Genomic DNA, 26,485 nt, shown 5'->3' with positions numbered 1-26,485 from the left:
TTATGTTCTCATTTAGTGAGACAGCAGACGCTGAAAACACTGCGCACTTCAATATGTGTGTAGTAAACGATACTGCGCGTCTGTGGCATTCATTCATAAAGACACACGCAGGATTAATATTTAAATGGTATTTTGAAAACACTGCGCACTTCAATATGTGTGTAGTAAACGATACTGCGCGTCTGTGGCATTCATTCATAAAGACACACGCAGGATTCATATTTAAATGGTATTTTTGCAGCTTAATATTTACAGATACCAGTCAATATTGCGATTTGATTTAAGTGTAATGACCTACTTTTGATTTATTCACCCAAACTTTGACAAATTCCGTGACATTCCGCGTTATACAGTAAATTCTGTTTTTATGTCTGGATTCCGTGATTCTGTCGGCATTTTCCGCATCGCAGAAATCATAGGGCCATAATTATATAATAGGTTCTATTGTATTTTGTCGCGTTGCTCGTGTCCGGTGTAGACACGGTGTGAGTTTTTTTAATGGCTTAGTTATAGCCCAGTTTGTTTTTAATGTTTTTATTAAATATCTGTATTGATCATGTCATCGCATTATTTACAGCCATCTGCCATGTGAGCCACAGATTAAAGCTTGGCGAGCCGCATGAGGCTTGCGAGCCGCGCAATGAGTAACACTGCTCTCAGTGATCTCTTATTAACAAATTTCGGGAGGAGCATGCGCAGATAATTAACACGGCCAATTCATCATCAGTAATTACACCAACTATCCAACCAGCACAAGAGAGAACCCCTATAAATAATCAAAGCAGTCTTACCTTCACTATCTCTAGTCTTTCAACATTCGGTTTGCTCCCTTTGCCATTTTACCACAGATCCAATTTCCCGTCCAACGAAGAGACCTATACTGGGGATTTTTTCAGATCCTCCGCCGCAATTCACCGGCCCCATGATTACTCCTTCTCCGCCAAATATGTCCGCCAAGCACCAGGCTTTATCGCGGCCGCTGCTCTTCTCGACCAGCCACACGCTCTGGCCAATAAACCATGCAAAGCCCCTCGCTCGACACCACCATCGTCCCGCACAAGGGCAGGGTCACGCTGGGTCCCTCGAGCGCTGGGTCGCAGCAGCAGCAGGCCTTCAACGAGCCTTGGCCGCGCCCCAGATCTCACCGCAGCAAAGCCTCCCTCACTTCCCGCTGCGGCTCAGCCTTCCACCGCGGCTCTTCCAGCCGCAGCGCCGTACGCAGCTGGGCCTCCATCTCTCGTAGCAGACGCTAGCTCGAGGCTGCCTCCGCTAGCGGCGCAGGCCGTGTTGCAAATTAATTCATTTTCAGGTGAAGTCGCTAAAAGCAGGTTTTCGTGGCTAAAGTTTGTTAAACAACATTATGACATAAACGGATGTTGATGCCATTTTGTAACCATGAAGCAAACAAGGCGTTTTTTCCAAAGTTTATCATCTACATTGAAATGTCTGAAAGCGTTACATTCGCCTTACTGTGCATGTATAAAACCTCACTGAGATGATACAGACGGAACAGACATAATAAGTTTCACACAATCCTTCTGCCAGGATCAATTCATTTTACGGAAATATTTCACCATTCACTGACGCGCCCACGGTGCGCTCATTCAGAATGGATCTAAAACGCATCAGCCCTCGTGTTTTGCTGCAGGACACCAATCGTGAGTAAATTTTCTGTCGTCTTTTTAGGACTGTAATATGAAGAGTGTGCAAAGTAAATATCTTTAGCAACAGTGTGAAAGTGAATAGCACATAACTCTAAAATTAAAGTTACCGGTATAAACATGTTTATTGGTACAATGCGTCACATGACTAAACATGCGTCATTGTTTTCAAAAGCCTCCATTTCCACAGTCCATACTACAACGTGAAAACATCATTTTCAAATTCATCCACTCTGGAGAGCGTTTACAAAGGCTGGAAGGCCAAAACGAGAGGAAAAGATGCATTTTCAACGGAAACGTATTAATGTGGACAAGGCTTGAGGAATTGCCAAATCTAGCAACAAATTGCTAAGTCGGCAACACTGCAGGCTACCCAGGCATTTCAGCTTGTCCTGCTAAATGTCACTAACCCTTCCACTTTCCCGCGGCCTACAGCTACAGCAGCCGAAGCAAGCATGAAGCTGCTTCCGCCTCGCAAACACAGGCCCTCACATCTCAGTATTTCCATCCTGTTACTTCTAACCTCCTATATTCCTTTTGGCGGCTTCCAGCTCCCGTAGCAGACGCTAGCGTGAGGCTGCCTCCGCTAGCAGTGCAGGCTACACAGGCTCTTCAGGACATCACAAACCCCACCCCCTTCCCATGGCCTACAGCTACAGCAGCTGAAGCAAATGTGAGGCTGCCTCCATTTGTAACACAGGCCCACATCTATTCCGCTCCCTCATGCTACTAATAACCATTTTTCTGTTCAGCGGCCTCCAGCTCCCGTAGCAAATGCTAGCGTGAGGCTGCCTCCGCTAGCAGTGCAGGCTGCACAGGGTCTTCAGCACTCCCTTCCCGTGGCCTACAGCTACAGCAGGTGAAGCAAGTGCGAAGCTGCTTCCGCTTGCAACACAGGCCCTCACATCTCAGACTTTCCTCCTGCTACTTCTTACCCCTTTTTCCTTTTCAGTGGCCTCCAGCTCCCGTAGTAGATGCTAGCGTGAGTACGCCTCCTCTAGTGGCGCAGACCCATCCTCAGCCCTTTCCTTACACCACTCCCAACTAGGGATGCAGCGATTAACCGGTTTCGCGATTAACCGCGCTTTAAAACGTCACGGTTAATTAATAGTAAAGGTTCCGACCGACCGAGTGTTTCTGTTACACGGAACGGAACTGTTGCAGCTTGCGCAAAACGAAAACAAAGTTACACTAGCGGTGTACCAGCTTAAAATGACGTGCTTATCAGAGGCACGGAGGCTACTGCATTAGATTAACTGTGACAGAGGGACCAAACAGCAAAGCTTTATTTCCACCAGAGAAATGCCTGTCGATAGTGTGGGACCATTTTGGCTACACCAAGAATGTTTTAATTCTTGGTGTAGCATTAAACAACATTTAAACAACATAAAACAACATTTAAATATTGCTGTAAAAAACTGCTGCTAAAGAGCGAATACATAAGGGATGATGCACGACTAGCTGTACATTGAACGATTTTAATGCAGGACGTGAAGGCAAGAGCCACATGACGCAAAGCTACAGCTCGTTAGCTCAGCATTCTGCCCGCTTCAGATCAGAAAGAGATGAAATAGTGCGGTAAGATCACATTTAGCATCCCTACTCCCCCCCCCCTCCCCTACCCATGGCCTGCAGCCCCACCATCCAACCCTAGCGTGAGGCTGCCTCTGCTAATGGCGCAGGCCCCGACGCCTGCCATTCCCCCTCTCTTCCCCTCCTTTTCTCCCGCTCCCGGAGCCATCCCAGGCGTGAGCATGCCTCTGCTAATGGCGCAGGCCTCGACGCCTGCCATTCCCCCTCTCTTTCCCTCTCTTTCCCTTTCTTTCTTCCACTCCCGGAGCCATCCCAAGTGTGAGCATACCTCCGCTAATGGCACAGGCCCCGACGCCCGCCAACTGCCCTCTCTTTCCCCCTTCTTATTCCGCCCCTGGAGCCATCGCAAGCGTGAGCACGTCTCCGCCAGCGGTTCCGGCGGCTACCTTTCCTCCTCCCCTCTCGCATGCTCGCTCTTCCTTCTATTTATCTTCCGCCATGCCCTTACCTATCCCTCCGAATGCTCTCACCTTGGAACCACCCCCGTAGCCAGCAGCATCAGGACACCGATTTTGTCAGAAGTTCAGACTGTTGGCACCAGAGGCGGAACCACTCCCAACCCCAGTCACTCCTTATTCAGAGCTGATATTCCTGTAAACCATCCACTGAAACCTCTCCTCGAAGCTTCCCTCAATTCTATCCTACAAGTCGTCTCCCCAGGACCCTCCAATCGTATCTAACAGCATGGAAATGCTTTAAAGCATTTCACTCTGCTTACAACCTGCCGTTCCCCGACTTTTCCTTGCTCGCCATCACCTCGTTCATCTCTCACCTCAACATCAACAAAAACCTACAAATCAGCTCCATTAAAGGTAATCTAAGCGGAATCCAATTTTTTCCCACAAACTCTTATACGGTTCACCCTCACCTCAGATAGCCAAATCACAGACCTCCCTACTCATCAAAGGTATCCAAAGAGCCCATGCCACCCGCCCAGACACCAGGCAACCCATAACCCTAAAAATATTGACTAACCCAAACATCCACCCCACTATCTCCGATCTAGCGGTGCTGGATGACAAAATCGTCTTTTACTTCATAAAGCAAAGTAAAACAGACCAGACCGAGAAATGCCATTTCATTTTCAACTGCCAATCACCCATACTACCATACCAAGCCCTCTTAGCCTTCATCCAGCTCAGGAAATCACAGTCCAAACTGCCATCCAACTCCAACTGCACCGTCACTCGTTTCTGGTTTCAAAAGCACCTTAAGTCTGTTCTGCTCCTATCTGGTACCACCAGCTGATAAGTTTTCTAGCCATTCATTCCGAATTGGCGCGGCAACCACAGCGGCCCAAAAAGGCCTCTCCCAGCAGCCGATACAAGCACTCGGTCACTGGTCGACAGAAGCTTTCAAAAGCTACATTCGATCGGACCGCTCCCACATCAAGAAAGCCCACCGAACCCTCATCGGCCGACCCCTTTAACGTCAGTACATCCCCGTTCACTCAAACTTCAGACCCACCATAGCTAACCCCTTTTGACATCACCTAATCCACCTATAACGGCCCATCCCCTCTCCAGCCATCCCAGCAGCACCCCGCTCCCGCAGGAGCCTTAACTAATTCCCACACTGCCGCAGCAGTGTCTGCTCCCACAGGAGCTTTACCTATTTCCCACACTGCCGCAGCAGTGACCGCTCCCGCAGGAGCCTTACCTATTTCCCACACTGGCCCAGAAGTTCCCGCTCCCGCAGGAGTCTTCTCTGTATTTCCCCACTGCCGTAGTAGTCCCCGCTCTTGCAGGAGCTCATCCATATTTCCCCACTGCTGCAGCAGTCCCCGCTCCCGCAGGAGCCTTTGTCTGTATTTTACACTGCCGCAGCAGTGCCCACTCCAGCAGGAGCTTTTCCATATTTCCCCACTGCCGCAGCAGTCCCCGCTCCCGCAGGAGCTTTTCCATATTTCCCCACTGCCGCAGCAGTCCACGCTCCCGCAGGAGCCTTTGTCTGTATTTTACACTGCCGCAGCAGTGCTCGCTTCTACAGAAGCCATTTTCTCTTTTCAGATGCCATAGCAGTTGCCACTCCCACAGGACTTTTCTTTTCAGATGCGGCAGCAGCGCCCGTTTCCGCAGAAGCCTCTAGTTCTCTCTTCTAAAGCCTCAGAAGTGCTGCTACTACAAGCGACGTCCAGCACCCCACCAATCTTAAGTGTAAACTCGTGAATTGCATAGTGTTGTTTAGTGATGCGCAGACTGAAAATTAGTGATGAAAAGATCGAAATACAATGAAAAACATTTATTATTGTGCTTGACCAGTGAGGACAATGGGAGAATCAATACATGTACGGACAAAGAAATAGTGATGCAATGTCCGATTAATTTCCACGAACTGGTTCTTTCGGACAGTTCAGCTCAATGAACTGGTTATCTCATCTCGCAATGATGTCAGTATGCATTTCTTTTCTAACAACAAAGTGTCATATTATATCAATAAAACATTTAAATAAATTAATTTTTGCGAATTACATTGCACATCAGGCTCGTTCAAGTCCACGGTGATGCACTCTCGTGTGCATAATGTCAGCAACTCACTCATCAGAATCTTCGGTAATCATCTGCAAACTTCATTTAATTTTGAGTAGGATGTGTTACTGTGGCTGTGCGTTATGTGTAATCAGCCCAAAACCAAAGTTTGATTTAGTTCAAATATGTGAACCAGCTCAAAAAATTATTTGTTCAAGAATCACTACAAAGAAAAAGAAAAGGTCTGAAGCCGGAAGACAGAAAGTTTAACAACATAATCATTGGAACGACACATGGTGGATAGTTTTGTGATGTTCAAGTTATTTCTTTTTTGTTGGACAGGTAAGAGAAAAGTAATTTACATCAACCACAACATTTATGGATGGCAGCCATTTTTAAAGATTCCATTGATGTTAAGGGTTCTTCATGGAGCCATCCATGCCAATTAAGAACTATTTTTGAAAGTGTAATACATGGCTGAGTGAGTTAAGCAGATGTCCAGTAGCCATACTAAGAATTCAGTGAGACTTACAAACTTGGGCTCCACACACGAGAGTGTGTGGCTCTCTACCCTGTATCTGTAGAAGCTGTACAGGGTATCTCTACCCTGTACAGCTTCTCTACCCTGTATCGTTATACATTATAAGAAATGTCATTTGACGCTAGTTCCTGCACTGCTCCTCTGACAAAAGCAGTGAGACAGACAGTGATGATGAGAAAATTGGATTGATGAGAAGACTGGTTTCAATGACAAACAAGTAAAGCAATAGAAGATAAGAAAAGTAAATCACAAGACAAGCCACGTATAGCTCTTATCTGCTGTAGAGCTAAGAGTGGAGGATGAAGAGATAGTAATCCGGCTACATTCACCACATGTTCCATCTGCACCAGGATAAAGAAAAAAAAAACTAAGAAATTATCTAAAGAAATCTCACCCTAAAAGGGAGAGTTTCAATACCATGAGTTAAGCTCCATCGCATTAAGTCTATTTATAATCTCCACCCTCTTGATGCTTTGCACATTTTCACTACAATGGTGCTTTCAGTGAAATCCTATTTTATTTCTATAGCGCTTATCATAATGCATATTATTACAAAGCAGCTTTACAGAGATCAGTGTCTTAATACTCACAGTGAGAAAGCCAAAGGCGAAAAAGGGCAATGAAAAGCTAGGGAACAAGGATCAATTAATTTAAAACAGACTATTAAAGGGGTCCTATTATGCTCTTTTACAAAGTCTTGATTTTGTTTTGAGGGTGTACTAGAACAGGCTCTCTCATACTAGGTTGTTTGAAAAACACATTATTTTTCACATATTTTACATTATTACAACACCTCTCTCCCCAGTCTGGCATGAACGGCTCGAATAGTTCCTGTATCAAATGAAGGCCCGCCTTCTGAAATACGAAATGTGCTGTGATTGGTTAGCTGGGCCAGTGTGTATTGTGATTGGCAGCACTCGGCGCCTGGTCGGAAAATGTCATGCCCCTTATCTAGCCGCCTGCAAGCTTCAGTGTAAATATTGCGTGAAAAATATTCGTTGTAGTTTTTGAAAAGTGATTTCGGTTAAATAAAATATCTCCTTTTGAAGTGGACTTTGAGCTTTGTAACTTTGCAGATCTTTTTTATGCTTAAACAGCAACATTACAGACTAACTAAAGTTGAAAAAGTGAAAAAGCATAATAGGACCCCTTTAACAATTTGTTCGACCAGTGCAATCACTAAAAAGTGATTGCTTTACAATTAGCACCTAAGAAGAGCCACAATGATCAGTTTATCATAAACAGTATGTTAAATATGTCGTTGAAAATTCATAGATCGTGTCTAAGCCTCTACTAAGTTACTAAAAGCTAGCAACAATGGTTTAAGCCATTTCTGAAGGAGTTGCTCAATGGATGGGTCTGTATAGGAATTTTTTAGTATTCGATTCATCTTTTGTGGTTTGACAGCTAAAATAAAATATATGCAACATATTTGAAAAATGGATAATATAAATAAACACCTTTCTATGTTTTTTTCATTTGCACTGTTGCATTGGTTTCATACACCAAACTACAAACTAGATTTCAAAAACAATGCTTCATAAAACTTCAAAATGTTTACAAAACGTTTGTTTCTAATCAGTGGTTGGGAGCATGTATCAAATTGGCCAAGACACATGGTTTTAGCAAAAGAAGCTTTATTACATCAAAAAATTGGACTGTCCCAATACCCACACTTGAGGTTTTGACCACGTGAGAGCATGTAAACACAACAGGAACTGCATGCATTTGAGGATGCCAAATAAAGTGTATGCCATAATTACACAATTCATACATACACTTTATTTTTAATGGTATGTAATGATTTGTAGATATATAGATCCATTTACACCATTTTGACAGCAGGTACCACCAATGAATGGCAAGATAGTATCAGAAATTGCTCTTGCTCAGGACAGAGAGAATGCTTGGGGAAAAAAAACTGCACCTTCCGACCTGGATATCTTGGATATTTTTTCAGACATCTGCTTTCAGTGTTCTTGTTTAGTGAACATATGGGTGCAAATGCCATCTTTTAATTCTCTGACTTTGTGGTTCTTAATGAGTAATGTTTGAAAAATTAGCCTTGTGCTTGGTGTTATATTCACATAGAGTGTGAATTATATGCCTTAAGCACTGCCACTGCTTTTCTTGCTCACTGCTCTGTTGTTCTTATTTTCAGCATTTTGCTATAGTCACTACTATGTTTTTACAGGTTGCACAGTTTCAAAACATAACAGAGCAACTCTCATAAATATTAATCAGTGGTATCTGATCGGTAACTAATACATTCTGGATGTGACACTTTATGTGTGCCTTCTCATGCTAATTTGATACTTCTAGAACTTTAGCCTGTTTAATAAGTATCTAAAAATAGTTTTATTAACATGTAACAAGTTTGTAACATAAATATTGTGTATGTGTGTGATCAGGTAAATGTGTAGCATTTTAAACTTTTTGTGGCTTACCCTCTCAAACTGTGCTTTTGGGAATTCTGAAGGTGTCTCTTTAGAGACATTACTTTCTTGTAATGCTCAGTCCACAAATAGGTGACTGCCTTGGCCTGGCTGTTCAGCCTCAGTTTCCCATCACCTTCAATTTTAAATCCATTATTCGGTGTGCCATTTTTCAAATAATGGAAGGACACATTAATTACTAAAGTATGGGAACAGGATAAAGGTGAGTGTCCAATTACAGAATTAAATCAAGTTGCTGTTTAGCTTGTCAGTGCTGACAGAAATAATTTGGGTGAATTATTAAATGGTTCCACTGCTTCCCGAAATGGAACTGTAAGGTGTCTCTTTATATTGAGCACACTGGTTCTCTACCCCAGTCAAATACAAGCAATGCACACAGTCGTTTTTTTCATCAATGGTAAGTATGTGGTTTCCTGTATTAAAATGTGACCTTTCTATTAGCTTTGTTTGATTGTAGACTGGATTCCAAAACAGAGTATGGCAAAGGTTCTTTAGTTAATTATACCAAGGTTTCCAAGATTTTTATGGTTAGTATGCTCTATTTACCCCCTTCTGGTAGATTATGGAACTACACTGTCTGGCTGCAAATATGGTCTTTCTTCTTTGATGGACATTCAAGTATATTAGTAGAATTTTTGTTTGATTGTTCTGAAATGGATCTCTACAAGACTTTCTTGGATAAGATCGTAATGCCAGGGAAACACTGCACAATTTTAGCTCCGATTTTCACTCACCGACAGTTTTGTGGAAATCGCCAACAATTGCCCGAATTAAGAATGCTAAATATCTGGACCCGTCACCAACTCACAGTCCTGTCATGTGAAATGTGTTTTGACTGGAAATGACATTGGCAACAACATACAGCCAATGCACAATACAGGCAAAGGAAAGTTCAGGGGGTGGAGTCATAAATCTGCAACAAAACATCAGAATGCATGGCGTCTCCAAGCAACCATCTCTCCTTCGTATTTTTTTTATTTTTTTTTATTTTTTTTTTCTTTCAAATCAGCATAGAGACAGCTTGTATCGCAAGCTGCTTGCAGGCTACAGTTTCTAACAGGAAGAAATCCAGTCTCATATGAGAACTGTCTCATGCATGACCTTACGTAATTTCCTGCATCATTCTCGCATGTGTTTGGTTGTGAGATATAGTTTGTAGACCGCAGGCGATTAATCATATTAAAAAGTTGTGTAATGTTGTGCAAGGGGTTTTAACGTTTTCTAAAACAATCACTACCGAGTACATTGAAAGATATAAGACAAAAAGTTGCATGTCCCATCACAGATTATTCTTTAAAAAAGAAGCGATCACAGATCTTAAAATCAATAAACATTGCAACCCTACAATCTAATTACTGAAGGGAACACATCTTAAGATATGCCAGTGCCATTGTTCTGTCTCAAGATACACACCTGTAACATTTTCTTCTAAGGCTTTTTATAAAAGCTGCTCAAATATCTTACAGTTTTTTTTTCAACTGTTTACATTTTCAAAACTTTGCCTCTTTTTTTCAAAACTTTACACACAAATCCAAAAATTGCACACACAAAATGCTAAATGATCCACATCTCTTGCAAAATGAAGCACTGCATTCAAAATATCACAAACACATTTCAAAAGCAAACATTTGCCTTACGTTGCAAACACCTTTGCCATAATATTATATTTTTGGATATATCATATACACAAAGTTATTCAAAACCTAAAGCTCTTCTTTCTTGAGCTCCTATGTACATTTCTTTACAAGATTGAAAGTAATTGGCAGAGAGATGTTGAAAAATTCACGGTAAACACAAAAGCAAGATTGAAACCAAACATTGTTTTACTGTAAGCATTTATGGTTGTGAATACAGTATTATGCAGTACAAAAGAAAATAAATACATCGAACATGTGTAGTTGTGTAGATGTGTATTTATAGGCCTATTCTGAAGCTATGATTAGTTGGTGTTAAGTAAAGCAATGAGTGTTTGCACATGTTAGGAGTTAGGCCATGTCCACACGTACACAGGTATTTTTATAAATGGAGTTTTTCCTCCTTCCGTTTAAAAAAAAAATCTGTCTTCATGAAAACGCAAAAGCATGCTATGAAGCACTGTCAAGAGCATTCCAAACCAACAGGTGGCGATATAATCTCAACCGTAAAGCCATGTTGGCCAATCAGAAGCCTGAAAAAGTTTCAAGTAGGCGGAGATAACATCGCATGCTCCGACGTGAAAATCCCAAATCTCTGGTTTCGCTGTCTAAACGATAACACTGCAACCAGAGTTTTTGAAAATCTTCACCCTGCCAGGAGTTTTCAAAAATGTTCGTTTTCAGTGACCTGGTGCTGCATTTGCGTGTGGACGAATGGCCAAACCACATAGAAAAAGCTGCGGTTTTGTAAATACCCGTGTTCGTGTGGACAGGGCCTTAGTGTGAGGCACTGATGAATTAGTGTGGCATTTTGATTGGTTGTGTTTGAAAAAAGGAAATCAAGGTACTTCCTGTTAGATTTTTGTGTGTTACATAGAGAATTGTGTGTTGTGCTTTGCAAAAAGTGTTTATAAAATTGAAAACCAAGGCCGAGAATTAGTGAATGGTTTTGCAGATTTGGGGTGTGGTTCTGGTGTTAGAGTGTCAGGTTTCAGAAATTGTGTGACAAGTAAAGATTTTGTGTGTAAGCAGTTAAAAAAAAATAAATAAATAAAAATAAAAACTATAATTTAACCAAGGCCTAGTCCTGGCTTAAAGGGTTAGTTCACTCAAAAATTAAAATTATGTCATTAATTACTCACCCTCATGTCATTCCAAACCCCTAAGACCTTTGTTCATCTTCGGAACACAAATTAAGATATTTTTAATGAATTCCGAGAGCTCTCTGACCCTCCCATAGACAGCAAGGATCCTAACACGATCAAGGTCCAGAAACGTAGTAAAGACCTCGTTAAAATAATCCATGTGACATCAGTGGTTCAACCATAATTTTTCAAAGCAACGAGAATAATTTTTATGTGCAAAGAAAATAAAAATAACAACTTTATTTAACAATTCGTCTCCTCTGTGTCACCCCTGCACCATTTTGGAGAGTATCACTACGTTTCAGGACCTTGATCGTGGTAGGATCCTTGCTGTCTATGGGAGGGTCAGAGAGCTCTCGGAATTCATTCAAAATATCTTAATTTGTGTTCTGAAGATGAACAAAGGTCTTACAGGTTTGGAACGAAATGACAAGTGATATATGTATGTAGTTAATGACAGAATTTTCATTTTTGGGTGAAGTATCCTTTTAAGCTAAACCCAGTCTGTGAAACCGGGCCTAAATGTAATAATACACTTACATTTATTACTTAAAATTTTTGTTTCAACTGGACGTTGATATTTCGTGGTAGTTTCCATTTCCACACACTAGTTAGTAACTTCTTCACAGACTGCAGTGTTTTGATACTTTCTGCATCCAAATGCCTGAATCATCTAATATTGAATCAGCAACATGAGTGGGGCAGAAATGTGATTGGGGAGATGACAACATATGGGATCTTTTGGACCATAAAATCGGAGAGACATTGAAAGTCCCTATTGTCATTGCTGATGCCACAGTGGAGATTCAGCTGTATGCAAGTATATCATATATCATCAGAACGAATGATGAACTGGAGTATGAGGCCAGACACCAGACCAACTACCCATATCACTTCCATTTGGCCTTCCAGTGCCTTGCAATTTCAGCCACATCTGTGCCACGCGAAAGAATATTCTCAAAGGTAGGAAAAGTTCTCTTCAAAAAACAATTGCTTAAATTCAACTGACTCTGAAGTTGAAGCAGTTGATGAAGTTATGGAAAAACTCTTTTCTTAACTGGTTTTACTCTATCTTGTCTTGCTTAGGGCCACCGGGTAGCATAATTTCAACCCAATGTAACATTAGGACAACTAGTAAATACACTAATGTAGTCTAATAACACTGACCTTCACAACAAAAACAATCACTAAGAAGACAGAAGGGGAAAATATGAAAATGCACCAAAGAAAAGTGTGGCCGCTGTTTGATTTTTATTTGTGTATTTCTCAATTTTCACACACTGTGTCATTTTTCATCAGTGCTTCACTGACACTGCTGTCTTCTGTTTAAACAAGTACACTAACTTTTTGGAAAACTTTATTTAGGGGCTATTTGCATGGTTAAAATGAAGCCTGTAAGAGCAATACACACACATATATATGTGTATATATATATATATATATACACACTGTGTGCACAATTATTAGGCGAGTTGTATTTTTGAGGATTAATTTAGTTATTGTACAACTACAGTGCTCTTGGTCAATCCAAAATGTTAACAAACCCTCAAACCTGAACATTTAAGTAGTAAAAGTGAAGTTTTGGCGTTCTTAAGAGAATATCTACATGTACACCGTTATTAGGCAACTATTAGTGTGCAGAATTATTATGCAACTAAATGAAAAGCAAAGATCTCACTATATATATATATATATATATATTTTTTTTTTTTAATCTAAACAATTATATTACAATGTTGAAAATTTATTTCACATAATAATGAATTTTCATTGTGTCAACCTGAAAGTATGGATCTGGAACAATGATAAAACAATATACATGAAGGACATTTTAAGCATCAAAAATAAATAAACTGAATATGACCTACAAAAAAAAATGCTGGATGTTGAAAAAAATTAATAATTTTACAGAAATGCAATGAATGAGAGCTACATGTGTATGTACAACTGGACTGTTTTTCCTCTCTCCTATAGACAATACAAAAGAAGGGAGAATTGAGGAAGTGACATTTTGAGGTTATGTAAACAATTATGTTAAAATATTCAGTACTGCTATAGTTAATAGGTTAGTAGTAAATGATAGTTTGAGTCAGTTCGCACTTGACACCTACTGTAAGATTTAAGTATTCCACAGACTTTTATTGACAAATGTCAATTTCAAATAATATAATTTCTGTTGTTCAACAATAGTTTTATCTCTAGGTGCTCAGGATCTTTGTACAATGCTGCATTCAAATGTTAGCCTGTATAATTCATTTTAGGTATGTTATCAAAGTTTGGTTAAAAACTGCAGTACAGCACAGAGGTTGCACTATTGTACTGAAAGCAGCATGTCGTTTCATGTTATGACAATCTCTTCTTTTCTACCCGTCCTTTCTCTACATTTTTCCATATTATGGTAATGTGAGTAACAATGAGACCGCTTGGCTTACCTTTGCAGTTCCATGACAAGCCATAATCTCAAACGGAACAAAATGGAAATCTGTCAGACATTCCAATATGCTTACTATCCAAGATTGTAGTTCACAATGGGGTTTTTGTGTTTTTGATTAATTAAAGCAGGTTTTTCCTGTGCTTCCCCAGTGCAGCCTCACACCACTCCAGACGTACATCTCCCACCTGAAAGGCCCTTTCAGAATCAAGAAATACATAAAAAACGATACATTTTGTGGATGTAAAAGGTTATGCTGAGCAGTTCATAAATCAATTGCCTTGAAAAGGGAGCTGGTTTTAAGCCTTTCTCCTGAACGCAAATGGAACCATAATTGACAGAACAAAGTGAGGCAATTAACTATGTTTTCTTAAAGGAGTGACTATGGAACAGCATGGCCATTCATCACCATATGTCAGACTGGCGCTTCTATGAGAAAGCGTGGAATGAGGCGGGAATTATTATTATCAGCAAGCTTGGTGTTTTATTTGGCTGTGATAGTTAATGAAAGGAGTGAGCTCTTGTCTCAGTGAGATAAACTAGTTTAAGAATTTTTTTTTAACTTAATATACCAAGTCAGATAGGACAGAATATTAACTTTAGCAACTGTCATTAAGAATCTAACAAAATTATAGATTAAGAAATGTTGAATGTATAGCTGAATTAACCAAAATTAATGGCAACCCCTGGGTGCTGAAACAACACAAATGTGCAAATAAACTACTATTCATGATTAGTGAATATCATTCAGATTATGTATGTATGTTTGTTTGTTTATTTATTTATTTATTTCCGTGTAATTTAATTTATTTTTGATCAAATCATCCAGTGGCCACATTCAGTTTGTTCACCCCTGAAATAAACCGCCTCCATATTCCAAAACCCCTAGTGATCTTAACTGATCCCTTTTCCCCAATGTCCCTCAGCCTCTCTCTCCTTGCAACAGTGCTTTGCAGATCTGCCACGATTAATAAACATCTATTGTTTCCTCACTCTCACTCCTTCGTGTTCTTTGCCGGCTGTCCCTCGCCTCGCACCCTTCCCCGCGTGCAGCCCTGCCATCGCCACTGACCTGTGCTAAGCAGGAGATCAATAGTCAATTCCATTTTGTGGCCTGCCTCTGACAGCTATTAGATAGGAGTGGATTGGATGCATGTAAGTAGCAAGAGCGTGAGTCTGAGCTTATCTGACCCCTACTCCTCCTCCTCCGCTGTCTCGGTCTGTTCTCATCAAGACAGCCGTCAAGCGCACAGAGCTACTTTCCAGATTCTCAGCCTTACTGTTTGCTCACAGATATGGGATGGTCTTGAGATGGTCCGAATTAAATATATATATATGGGAGGAAAAATGCTAAAAGAAAAAAAAGCAAGAGTATTGCGCTCTCCAGAGACACTTTCTGGTCTCTCACAACATTTGCATTTTCTCGCAAAAGTACTGTGTTCCTGAGGAAACTTTGCATTTGCTCAGAAAAGTATTGTGTTCCTCAGAGAAATTTAGCATTTGCTTGCAAAACATTTGCATTCTCTCGCAAACTATTTGCATTTTCTTGCAAAAGTATTGAATTCCCCCGTTTTGTAAAAGAAACACAAAATAATTTTGTCCTGGGTTGGGAACCACTGACATGGATCAGTAGTTGCTCTTTCAAATGAAACAAGAAGTTTTCTGGCTAAACCATTTATTTCTATTGCGAGAAATTAATTACTTTGAATTAGGGCTGGGCGATTTTGCAAAAAATTTAAATCTCGATTTTTCCAGAATGTTTGACCGATTCTCGATTTTTTACGATTTTTAACTAGTCAACTTGAAAATGCAGCTACAAGATGATTCAAGTTACTTTTTCTTTATTTACCCTCTAGTTAAAGAAAATTCTATTCCAAGTGCACCACACATGAAGTTGTCAACATGATGTAAATGTTAAACAAATCACTTGTTAAATATCTTTGCAGAAAAGATGCAAAAACTACAACTACATATTGTACAAACTTGTCTTATGCGTATTATATGTTCAGAAATAATATGAGGAAAATTATTTTAGAAAATCTCAAAAGTCAAGGAGCTGCTGAAACAGTGTCACCATGATGCAAACATGAAATATCAGACATACAGTAGTAGTTCTTTACAGGTTTTTTATTCGATTGCGCTGCTTTTCCATTGTTTTTTCTGTGTAAACATGAATGTGTTTGACTGTTGCGCTCGCGTCACTTGCAGTGTCTCATGCATGAAACGGCTTTCTAAAAACACTGCGCTCATGTTAAAAGAAGTTCACTCCCATCTTCTTGCATGTTTTTCCTATTCCACTGCCCGCGTCGCATCTTTGTCAACACAAAAGCTCATTCTGTGTGAATGACGCCTAGCGCTAAATTTATGGTCCTTCACAGAGCGCATCACACGTGAACGGTTAATCACGTGCGCCGACATACGGTTGGATAGTTCTTTTCTCTTTACTGTTATCATCGGCATATTGTCAAAATGTCCAGTTCTAACATTTGGTAATATTTCTATTCAAAATCGCGATTCTAAAAAATTAAATCATGGCAAAACAATAAATTCGAATTAATCGATAAAATCGGGAAAATCGCCCAGCCCTCTTGAATGTGATGCAATTCAGATTCTCCATAAATCAGATATCTGGAAATTAGTTTGAAACCTGAACCTTGAATTATGAAAAGAAAAACATTGTTATTAGTTGAATTGTCTTGAACTGAATTGTCTATGGCTGTGTTTACACTGGCACAAAAAATCCGATCTTTCGCTCACATCTGACACAGATCGGAATTTGTTGCACACGTGTAAACACAAAAACCTGCACGAGATCCGATTTTTTTGCATCCGATCTGAGCCACTTCCAAATGTGGATTGTAATCGGATACACATCTGATATCTGGACATCCGACCTACGTCTAAACACACATATCCGATTCTCCACAGAACTCCCAATGCGAGGGCGACACGTTTGCTCATAAAGATTTTTAATGCCGGCGTACTGTATGCGTTCGCATTTTATTGAGATGGAAACTTTTTATAGGTAAGAAATTGCACATTCAGGACCTGGTTTTCAACACCCGCCCCGTGAATTTTGAAAATACAACAGCTAAAAGCTACATATATTTCTCAGCAATGAATTGATAATTTAGCAGTTTTTGTAATTAAACCGACAAGCTTGTTTGCAATGCTGCACAATCGCTCGCTCGCACGTGCATGCGTTCTCTCTCTCTCTCTCTCTCTCCTTAATTCAAATTCATTTCAATAAATATCATCTTTATTTCACTAAAGAATTCTACCTCTAACGGAGCTTAAAATAAAATAAAATTTTAACAAATTAAAATTACCGTTATTTTCCGGTCTTTATCCGTTCAGTCAGATTTTGTGCTGCAAAACATCCATGACAGCCGTTGTCCATGCTGGCAAATAATAATGGCCATTCGACGTGAATTATATAAATATAATCTGCATAGTAAAGCGATCACTGCAGACAATCCTTTTGGGTGGGAATTAATGTAAACACAGATATCGGATACCAGTCGTGTCTAAAGTGAATGTAAACAGACGTGCCAAAAAATCGGATATGGTCAAAAGATCGGATCTGTGCATTAAGACTTGCAGTGTAAACGCAGCCTATGATTTATTTGTTTTTGTCAAGACTGTAGGATTTTGAAGGGTGCTACAGTAGATAAATATAAGTAAAACTGTGGTTTTGAGGTTTTGCAAGCATGTAAGTTGAATATTGTTTTTCCAATGAGACCAGCTTATTTGTGGTGTTCTGTTTGATGTCACTACACTCTCCAAAAAAAAAGATACCTTTAAGGTATCAGTATGCAAATTTTAGGGTTACATAAGGTACACATCTGTATCTTTTGAAAAGGTACCACACCAGTGACAGTTTTTGTACCCTTTCTTCTGAGAGTGTAGTAGTGCAGATATTACACACTTCAACTTTAACACAAAATCCCACACCCATTGCTGTTTAAGCACATAGGGACCCCTTCTCTTACAACACTTCCTGTTTCAAACCCACATCTGTCTCCAGCTTCCTTTCTGAAAAATGCACAGAAAATGCTTAATGTTCAAGGAATGGAAACTATATTTATCTTCCAAGATCGGTAAAGCACTATTTTCACCATTGAGTCAGACATGTTAACCTTCAAAGTGAGGATTGGTTTCACACCCATTTCTCTCTCGTTCACACTTACTGTTCGAAAATGATCAAGTATTACATTATGGGGTTCTCCACAATTATCGCTTATACTACCTTTATTATTAAATTTGATAAAATAACATCACAGCTAACCACCAGGCCAAATGCCCGAATCATATGCTTGTTTTAGTCGACTACTTTTGTTGCTTTTTCATGAAAATCATGTGACACGATCTGACAAAATCTAGTTTACCAAAAAAAATAAATAATAATAAATTAATAAATATTTATAAGATTGCTATCACTGGCACACATCTCTTTAGCTGAGTTATGGAACACTGTTACCAAATAACGTTTTACCAAAATTGAAATTTGACAAATTTGACATTTTTTTTATTTTGTTAACAGGAGAAAATAATGTGTCTCCACTGTGTCTCTGCATTAATATAATATAAATGAATATCACAATTCATAATGTTTGTTTTGAAGGTTTCTTAGATGTTGCCTCGTAAAGAGGACATGAAAGATTTTGATCGGCCTCTTCCTCTTTTGACATTGTGCAACAAGACTGTAGATTTCACAATAATGGAAGACGGGGTGATTTTGGATTTTGTTTATTATCATTTTCAACATCTTTTAACAAAATAATATTTAAAGAACACGATTAAAGTGTGCGATCAAGTGTGCGATGTGTACCAGTGTGTGGTCTGAGGAAAGGATGGGCCATATGAGAAGCTATAAAGATATTCTAAGGTTTTTTGCAAGCACAAACCAAGATAGAAATGACATCAACAATTCTCTAAAAGAAAAAAAAACAGCATCAGCTACTGCATCAAGTTCCTGGAAGCAATTCGAGAGAAGGGCAAAAACACATAAAAATAAGAAAAATACATGGAACTACATAAATGGAAAAGGAGAAATTGGCAACCTCATTTGTGTTCACAGGCATATTAAATCGTGCAGCTGAAGCAACATGCCAGACAGTGACAAAAGAAATCACTATAAATATAATAACTGCTCTCTAGCAGGCGGGCTGCAAAGAACCACAGGCAATTAGCCCCTGTGAGGAGCAGAAATGCTGGGCGGCAGTCGCACAGAAGAGAAGGCCTTTATGTGAGCCGCTGATAAGCAGAGAATGGAGCAGAACTTTAATACTGTGGGTTTGCTCGTGTTTGCTGTGCACTCTGAGATTGGCAGAACGCTATACCTCTGAGCTTGATTGCATTGGTTTGACCCAATTGTATGTTGTAATAAGTAGCAGAATAAACTGGACAGCAGCTGAATTAACTCACCAACTCTGTAGAAATCATATATGGGCCTGTCAACATATTATTATTATAACATTACCATATACTGTAACATTACAGTATAACAACAAACTAGCCAATGTGAGAAGTGCAGTAACTCTGTCTGGCAGACCCGTTTTCACTTTTTGTCAAAAGAAAATGTATACGATTGATTATTTTTTCAAACTCATACTCATTGGCCTTGGCTCATTTTCTGTGAAGAACATATATCAGAACACATTTTCAATGGCCTCTCACTGTGCACCCCCCTACACGCTTATATTACATACAGGATGTTCGGGTCCACTGGACCCGGGGGTAATAAAAGAGTGGAAATGTTATGTCCTGTGTACCTTCACTCTGTCCTCCTACTGTCTGGGACTGCTACTAGTATGTGTATGTGTGTTTATGTGTGTGTGTGTGTGTGTGTGTGAGTGTGTACCAGTTTTTCTATTCTGGTGGGGACTTAAACCTGAATACACACAGACTCGTGGGGACTCGTGTCACGGTGGGGACCTAAATTGAGGTCCCCACGGGTAAGTGTGTGTGTGTGTGTATGTGTGTGTGTGTGAGAGAGAGAGAGTCTGTAAGAGTGTGAGTGTAAGTGTGAGTTCTGTGTTTCTGCCCCTGCCGTTCCCGCACAAGGTTGTAGCACTCTAATTCATAAATGTGATCTAACAAAAGCAAAGGGCAAATGTTGACCATATATACTGTTTATATTGCTTGTAATTGGGATGAAGTAAACATTCTGTTGAGTATTTTAACATATAATTTTTTATTGTGTTGAATTAAAAACCCAAAAATGCAACGGGTCCACCAGACTCACGAACACTTGCTGAGTAACAAAAATATGAACACCACACAAGGGTTAAATTAATTATATAATAAGCTATAGTTCACCCAAAAATTAAACTTTGCTAAAAAAAAAAGGCTATCCAAGGTGTAGATGAGTTGGTTTCTCAGATGGCACAGCCAAATGCAAAAAAGCTCTACCTCCTTTAGTGTGCTTTGCAATCCTAGGTACTACCAAAAGTCCAGCACAAGGATTCACTGCAGAGGATCGCTTGGTGAGCAAATAATGAAATGCTAAATTTCTCAAAAACTGTTCAGATGAACAAACACATCTATATTTTTGAAGGCCATACTTTTTATTTTTTTATTTATTTAACTATTCCTTTAATCAAATGAATGATTACCTGTATATGGAATGAGCTCAAAAATATCATATGAGCCCTCAAATGAAGATTGTGGCCAATGAGTAAAGCACTGGATAGAAAAGTAACTGTCAGTTTATAGTAGTACAGTTTGTTCTGTTTCCATATCAGTGCACATAAGTCCATCAGTTGCACAGCAATCCATTTTGCAATCAAGTTTGTCAGTCTGTCTGAGGTGGACTTAAAGGGCTTAAAACCCAACAATGAAAATTCTGTCATTATTTACTCACCCTCATGACGTTCTAAACCCGTAAGACCTTTGTTCATCTTCGGAACACAAATTAAGATATTTTTTGATGAATTCTGAGAGCTCTCTGACCCTCCCATAAACAGCAAGGGTCCTAACACGATCAAGGTCCAGAAACGTAGCAAGGACATCGGTAAAATAATCCATGTGACATCAGGGGTTCAACCGTAATTTTACGAAGCTACGAGAATACTTTTTGTGCGCAAAAAAACCCCAAAAACAAACGACTTTATTCAACAATTCGTCTCCTCCGCGTCACCCTAGTGCCATTTTGGAGAGTATCCACTGAACGTAAATTGCGTATGCTGTTTTGTGTCAGCTGCGTCACGCGGATATGCTGTTTACGTCGTTTATGCTTTGATTTGAATGAAAACAACGTATCCGCGTGGCACAGCTGACACAAAACAGCATACGCTATTTACGTTGAGTGGATACTCTCCAAAATGGCGCTACAGGGTGACGCAGAGGAGACGAATTGTTGAATAAAGTCGTACATTTTTTTTTCTTTTGCGCACAAAAAGTATTCTCGTAGCTTTGTAAAATTACGGTTGAACCCCTGATGTCACATGGATTATTTTACCGATCTCCTTGCTACGTTTCTGGGCCTTGATCGTGTAAGGACCCTTGCTGTTTATGGGAGGGTCAGAGAGCTCTCAAAATTAATCAAAAATATCTTAATTTGTGTTCCGAAGATGAACAAAGGTCTTACGGTTTTGGAAAAACATGAGGGTGAGTAATTAATGACAAAATATTCATTTTTTGGTGAACTATCCCTTTAAGGTGTCTTCTCACAGAACGTGTTCAGTCTATATGTGCTATTTTATTTTAAATTAGTCTATGTACATATGTAATTTTTGTCATTATCTTGCAATCATGAGTGCCATGTTTTTTAAACAGTGTGTCAAATAAAAAATAGTTACTTAAAAAGAGCACTGTGTTCTTTGATTAATCAATCCATGCTTATTCAAAATATATATTTTTTTTCACAAATAATTGTAAATATACTCAAATTGTTAATTTCCTCATAAGTAAGAGTAAAAATTGTGAACAGAAAGAGACACAATTGTACATGGGTTTCACAAGAGTTTGATATTTCCTGCTTCAGTTTGTACTTGTGGTTCAGGATGGTATAAGAACGAAATGCCACAGAAGGACTGACAGCAGTGACTATTTAGTCAGAGCAGAGAAATCTATTTCAGAACAGCAGCTGGATTTTTTCAGAGAAAAGCTCAACTAAGCACCAGACCTCACTGGGCAGTGATTACACAGGAGTTTAAATGTGACCCAGAGAACCTACAGATGCAGAGCACGTTAAAGTATGTACTTTATTCATGTTTATGTTTTCACCTTAAATTGAATAAACACTTCAGAATAACTGTTATCAACAAGTCATTTATAAACATGCTTTAAACAGTTTGTGTATTTTCGAATATGAATATATAAGAAAATATGTAAATCAAACTTGAATTACGTTTCTGAATTAACTATTTCAATTGGACATTATTGGTCAATAATAGAGCATTATAATGTTTGTGTGTGTGTGTGTGTGTGTGTGTGTGTGTGTGAGTTATTGTTATATTACTTTGTAATTTCTCTGTTTTGAATGAAAATGGTCTTCTAGATTTCCTGTAACTTTTATTTTAGTTTCGTCCCCCACGTACTTTCTTTTTACAAAGTTTCAGGTCGCATATTAGAAACCAAAGGTTTTGTCATTTTAAGATTTGTAATTTTTCTGAAATGGTTATATTTAACTTTTTTTTTTTTTTCAGTCATCATAACCATGGCATCAGTCTGGCTTGTGCTTGTGCTGTGGATATTTGTTAATGCCTTGATAAAAGGTGAAACAACATTATTACTAATCTCATTATATGATTGTATCTATCTATCTATCTATCTATCTATTGATATAGATATACTGTTTAGACAAACCAGTTAATGTTTTTTTTCTGATGTCACGCAAGTATTACCCACACATTTTGAAACAGGTTTGTTGGAGGTTGTTGTCGGGAATATGTCACGCAATGCTAAGTCACGAGACTTGTGTAGTGGTTTGATGTGTTGCTAGCTAGTTTATTATAAGAGCCCAATTTCTTTAGCTGAATTCGCTTCTGAGTGTGATTTAAAACATTGATTCTTGATGTTAAAATCCCGCACATTTATTATCTGCAGTGATTCAAGGGTCATCGTGTGCTAAGATTCACACTCCCGCTTCAGTGGTGCTCGCTGGTTCACCCGTGTCAGTGTCCTGCTCCATTGAGGATGACTGCCCGCTGACCAAAGGCAAAGACTTTCGTGTGGCATGGAAAATTAACAACCATTTTGCCCCCAGCAATCTCTCTTACCAGGAGAGTAGCAGGACGTATGGTGTAATCATCCCTAGTCTACCAGACACAGACACATTCATTGCTTGCGCTGTGTGTGAAGAGGAGAACTGCCAAATTGTCAATGGAGTGCTAGTGAAAGCGGGATGTGAGGATCTTTTATATGATTATAATTTAGTGCTAACTATGTTACTAACTACTAAATAACTAACTACAGTCATAGAGCTTAATCAGGGTCCATATTTAATATATTATGTGAATGAAAGCAAGGATTTGAGGGGTAGATGTTGGTGCTGATTGTTCAACCAGCAAAACATATCTTTCAGAGACTGGATTTCTGTCATTCATATTCTTGTTTCCATTTACACGGTGCCAGCTCTGAATAAAGTCAGTTTCAAATCCACAGTTTATCTACAGAATATGGCATTTTCAAAAAAATGTAATAATGTAGACTATTCACTTCATATGGCAAGCCAAAGTTCACCTGACTTCTGCTTTTCCTTTTTTTTTTTTTAAGATCCTCCATCCGTTCCTAAAAACCTGAGCTGCTCTTTGAATCTAACATCCAAAAAAAGATTCCTGTGTCAGTGGGATCCTGGTCAGGAAATGGCAAATCTTGCTACAAAATATACACTTCACATATTTAGGTATTAATTTCTGCTGACACTTTCAGGAATGCAGCTTGTTGATGGATCAATCTCTTGAAAAAAAATCACATTTCATTCAATGAAAGGAAAAAATAACTATTAAAAGTTAAAAAATAAAATTTTGCATCAAGAAAACAAAGTTGATTTTAGGATTATTGGTAGATTTATTTGAAATTTTCATGACAATTAAGTTAATTTCCCCTGATTTTTTTTTGTCTAAATGCTGTTTCTCAATACGTTCTAATGTATTATTATTATTATTATTATTATTGAACTAGAGTAAATAAAGGTAGTCCAATAAATATTACCATGATGTTTAAATTGCATCATACATAAATCATTTACAAAAAATAACATTTGAAATTTTGAGGGGAAATGTGTTTATTTGTCATGTATACAATGTAAGAGTGAACAATATAATTTATTCTTTGTTATTATTTTGAGATTAAATATTACCAGGACATTGTGACTTTGTGGGATTCATTTTTATGCTCATAGTAAATTAAATCTGATTGCTGATATTTATACTTTTTTTTTTTTTTTTTTCAATTTTCAGGGTCATGTCAAAAAAGGTTACATGTCATCAATATTTGATCCCACCTGGAGCGCATTTCTACTTGATTCCACAGCAATCGTATCCTTTATTATCAGAGGTTGAGATAAACGTGACGGCAGTGAATGTCTTAGGGAACGCCACCTCTGAAACCCTGAAGCTGATCCCAATGGAAACAGGTAAGAAGAGCAATGAGCTTTATTCCTCTATCAAGAATTATGAACTAATGTGGATTTAGTGGCTGTGCTCCATTCAGAATTTCATTTAGAAATCTTTATTTTTATTCAGTTTTTAGTTTTATTTTGTTTATTCAATTGCTGAATGTGTAAATATGAATTAACAGAGGATGCTGAATTGTTATTTAAATATGAATGTAATGCAATAGAATGAATTTAAATGGAATGAAAGTTTTCATTTTGTGCACCATAATGAATAAATAGGCTACTTAATTGGTTTGCTCTTATTCAAAATGGAGCAAAACAACATTGTCATTATAGAAATAATTCCCATCTGCCTTAAAGGGGTCATATGATGCACAGTAATTTTTTTTTTTTTTTCTAACATGTGTGTTAAATAATAATTAGTCAAAATGAATTATGTATTATTTTGTTGTACTAATGAAGTCAGAAGTTTTTTGAATTGCAGTTTAGGAAATTCCTCCGATTTCAAATTCCAGTTCAATGTCTAGTCATTTTAATATGACTATATTTCAATTTCAATATCTTGTGGAGTGGTTCTAATTCAAGTGTACTGTAGTCAGTCAAATTTTGCGTGAAGTAGACCATTCATAATCATCTTTTCAAAATGTTTATTTTATGCAAAATTATGACATTACAGTATCGTAAGTGGTCCTGAAGGTTATTGGCTTGTATGTGCTGTTCAGTGCATGTATTGTATTTCAGCAATGTTCGGCCCTCCGGAGATTAACAGGATTGAAGCAGATGTTGTGGGCTGCTTAAATTACAGCTGGAGTCTTGCAAAATCTCAGCAATGGTTGACGACTGCCATCAGTTTAGAGTTGAGTTTGAAAACAGTAAACAACCAGCAAAACAAAGAGTCGGTAAGAGATTGCTTTTCACAAGAATGTTTGTCTAAAACTGCACTGTTTGTAAGTTTTTTTCAGAAAGTGTCTTAAATATTCATTCTGTTACAGGTTTTGCTCTTCACAAAAAAACAAGGAAGCAAAATAAATGTATGTGACCTTTTTCATGGTACAAATTACAGCACCACAATGCGAGTGAAGTATAGCTCATTGAGTAAATGGAGTAAATGGAGTGAATGGAGTGATCCGAAAATAGCCACCACAGTTATGAAGGGTAAGAAGTTACTATCTTACAATAAAATACTGGGCAACACTTTAGTTTAGGGATCATTTCTCACTGTTGACTAGTTGCTTGTTAGCATGCATATAACTAGCACAATCGTTGTTTATTTGTACTTATAAAGTATATATTAATGCCTTATTCTGCAAGACCATATTTTAGATTCATTAATCCACCCCATACCTAAGCTAACAACCACCTTACTAACTATTAATAAGCAGCAAAATATGAGTTTATTGAGGCAAAAGTCATAGTTAAAAGTAAATGCTGAGAATTGGTTCCCAAACTAGGTCATGGTTTCCCAAACATTTTCGCAGAGGAAATGCAGGGGCTTCATGAGTTCACTGAAAGCTAAGAATTACTCAAATCATAAAATGTCTAAATAAAACAAACTGATAAGACTACAATCAAAATAACATTGAAATTGCGATATGTCTTCATTGGAGCACGGATTTCAAATCTCAAATGGTTGTGCTTACAGTGCTAATATATTTTTGTATTAAAAATATATTATATTTAGTATATATATTATAGTCTTCATGTTTTATAATCACAGTTAAAATAATGTAAACCAAAACATTATTATTATTATTATTATTATTATTATTATTATTATCATTATTATTATTATTATTATTATTATTATTATTATTATTATTATTATTATTATTATTATTATTATTATTATTATTATTATTATTATCACTCAGGGAGGTGAGAAAAGTGTTAACAAACACCCTTAAAAATCAACTATTTTCATTTAATTTAGAGAGTGCATGTTCGAATCGCACTTGCAATGTGTGACAAAATAATCAAAATATATTTTTTACA

General features: G+C 38.3%; 1 protein-coding gene across 2 annotated transcripts in view; it reads left to right on the top strand.

Annotated features, from left to right (window-relative positions):
* Positions 1–21,929: 21,929 nt before the first annotated feature.
* The window catches only part of LOC107738609 (granulocyte colony-stimulating factor receptor-like), a 14,548-nt gene continuing 9,992 nt past the window's right edge, over positions 21,930–26,485 (top strand). For both annotated transcript variants that reach the window (XM_016550379.1, XM_016550378.1), the window contains exons 1-7: positions 21,930–22,127; positions 22,581–22,649; positions 22,981–23,280; positions 23,650–23,779; positions 24,336–24,511; positions 25,235–25,392; positions 25,486–25,648. In XM_016550379.1, coding sequence (XP_016405865.1) covers positions 22,592–22,649; positions 22,981–23,280; positions 23,650–23,779; positions 24,336–24,511; positions 25,235–25,392; positions 25,486–25,648 — 985 coding nt within the window. In that variant the 5' untranslated portion in view covers positions 21,930–22,127; positions 22,581–22,591. The remainder of the gene's footprint in view (positions 22,128–22,580; positions 22,650–22,980; positions 23,281–23,649; positions 23,780–24,335; positions 24,512–25,234; positions 25,393–25,485; positions 25,649–26,485) is intronic.

This window comes from Sinocyclocheilus rhinocerous, unplaced genomic scaffold (genome assembly GCF_001515625.1).
Source record: "Sinocyclocheilus rhinocerous isolate Xijiao unplaced genomic scaffold, SAMN03320098_v1.1 scaffold1757, whole genome shotgun sequence".
Taxonomy (NCBI): Eukaryota; Metazoa; Chordata; class Actinopteri; order Cypriniformes; family Cyprinidae; genus Sinocyclocheilus; species Sinocyclocheilus rhinocerous.
This window is presented reverse-complemented; position numbering and strand designations above follow the sequence as displayed.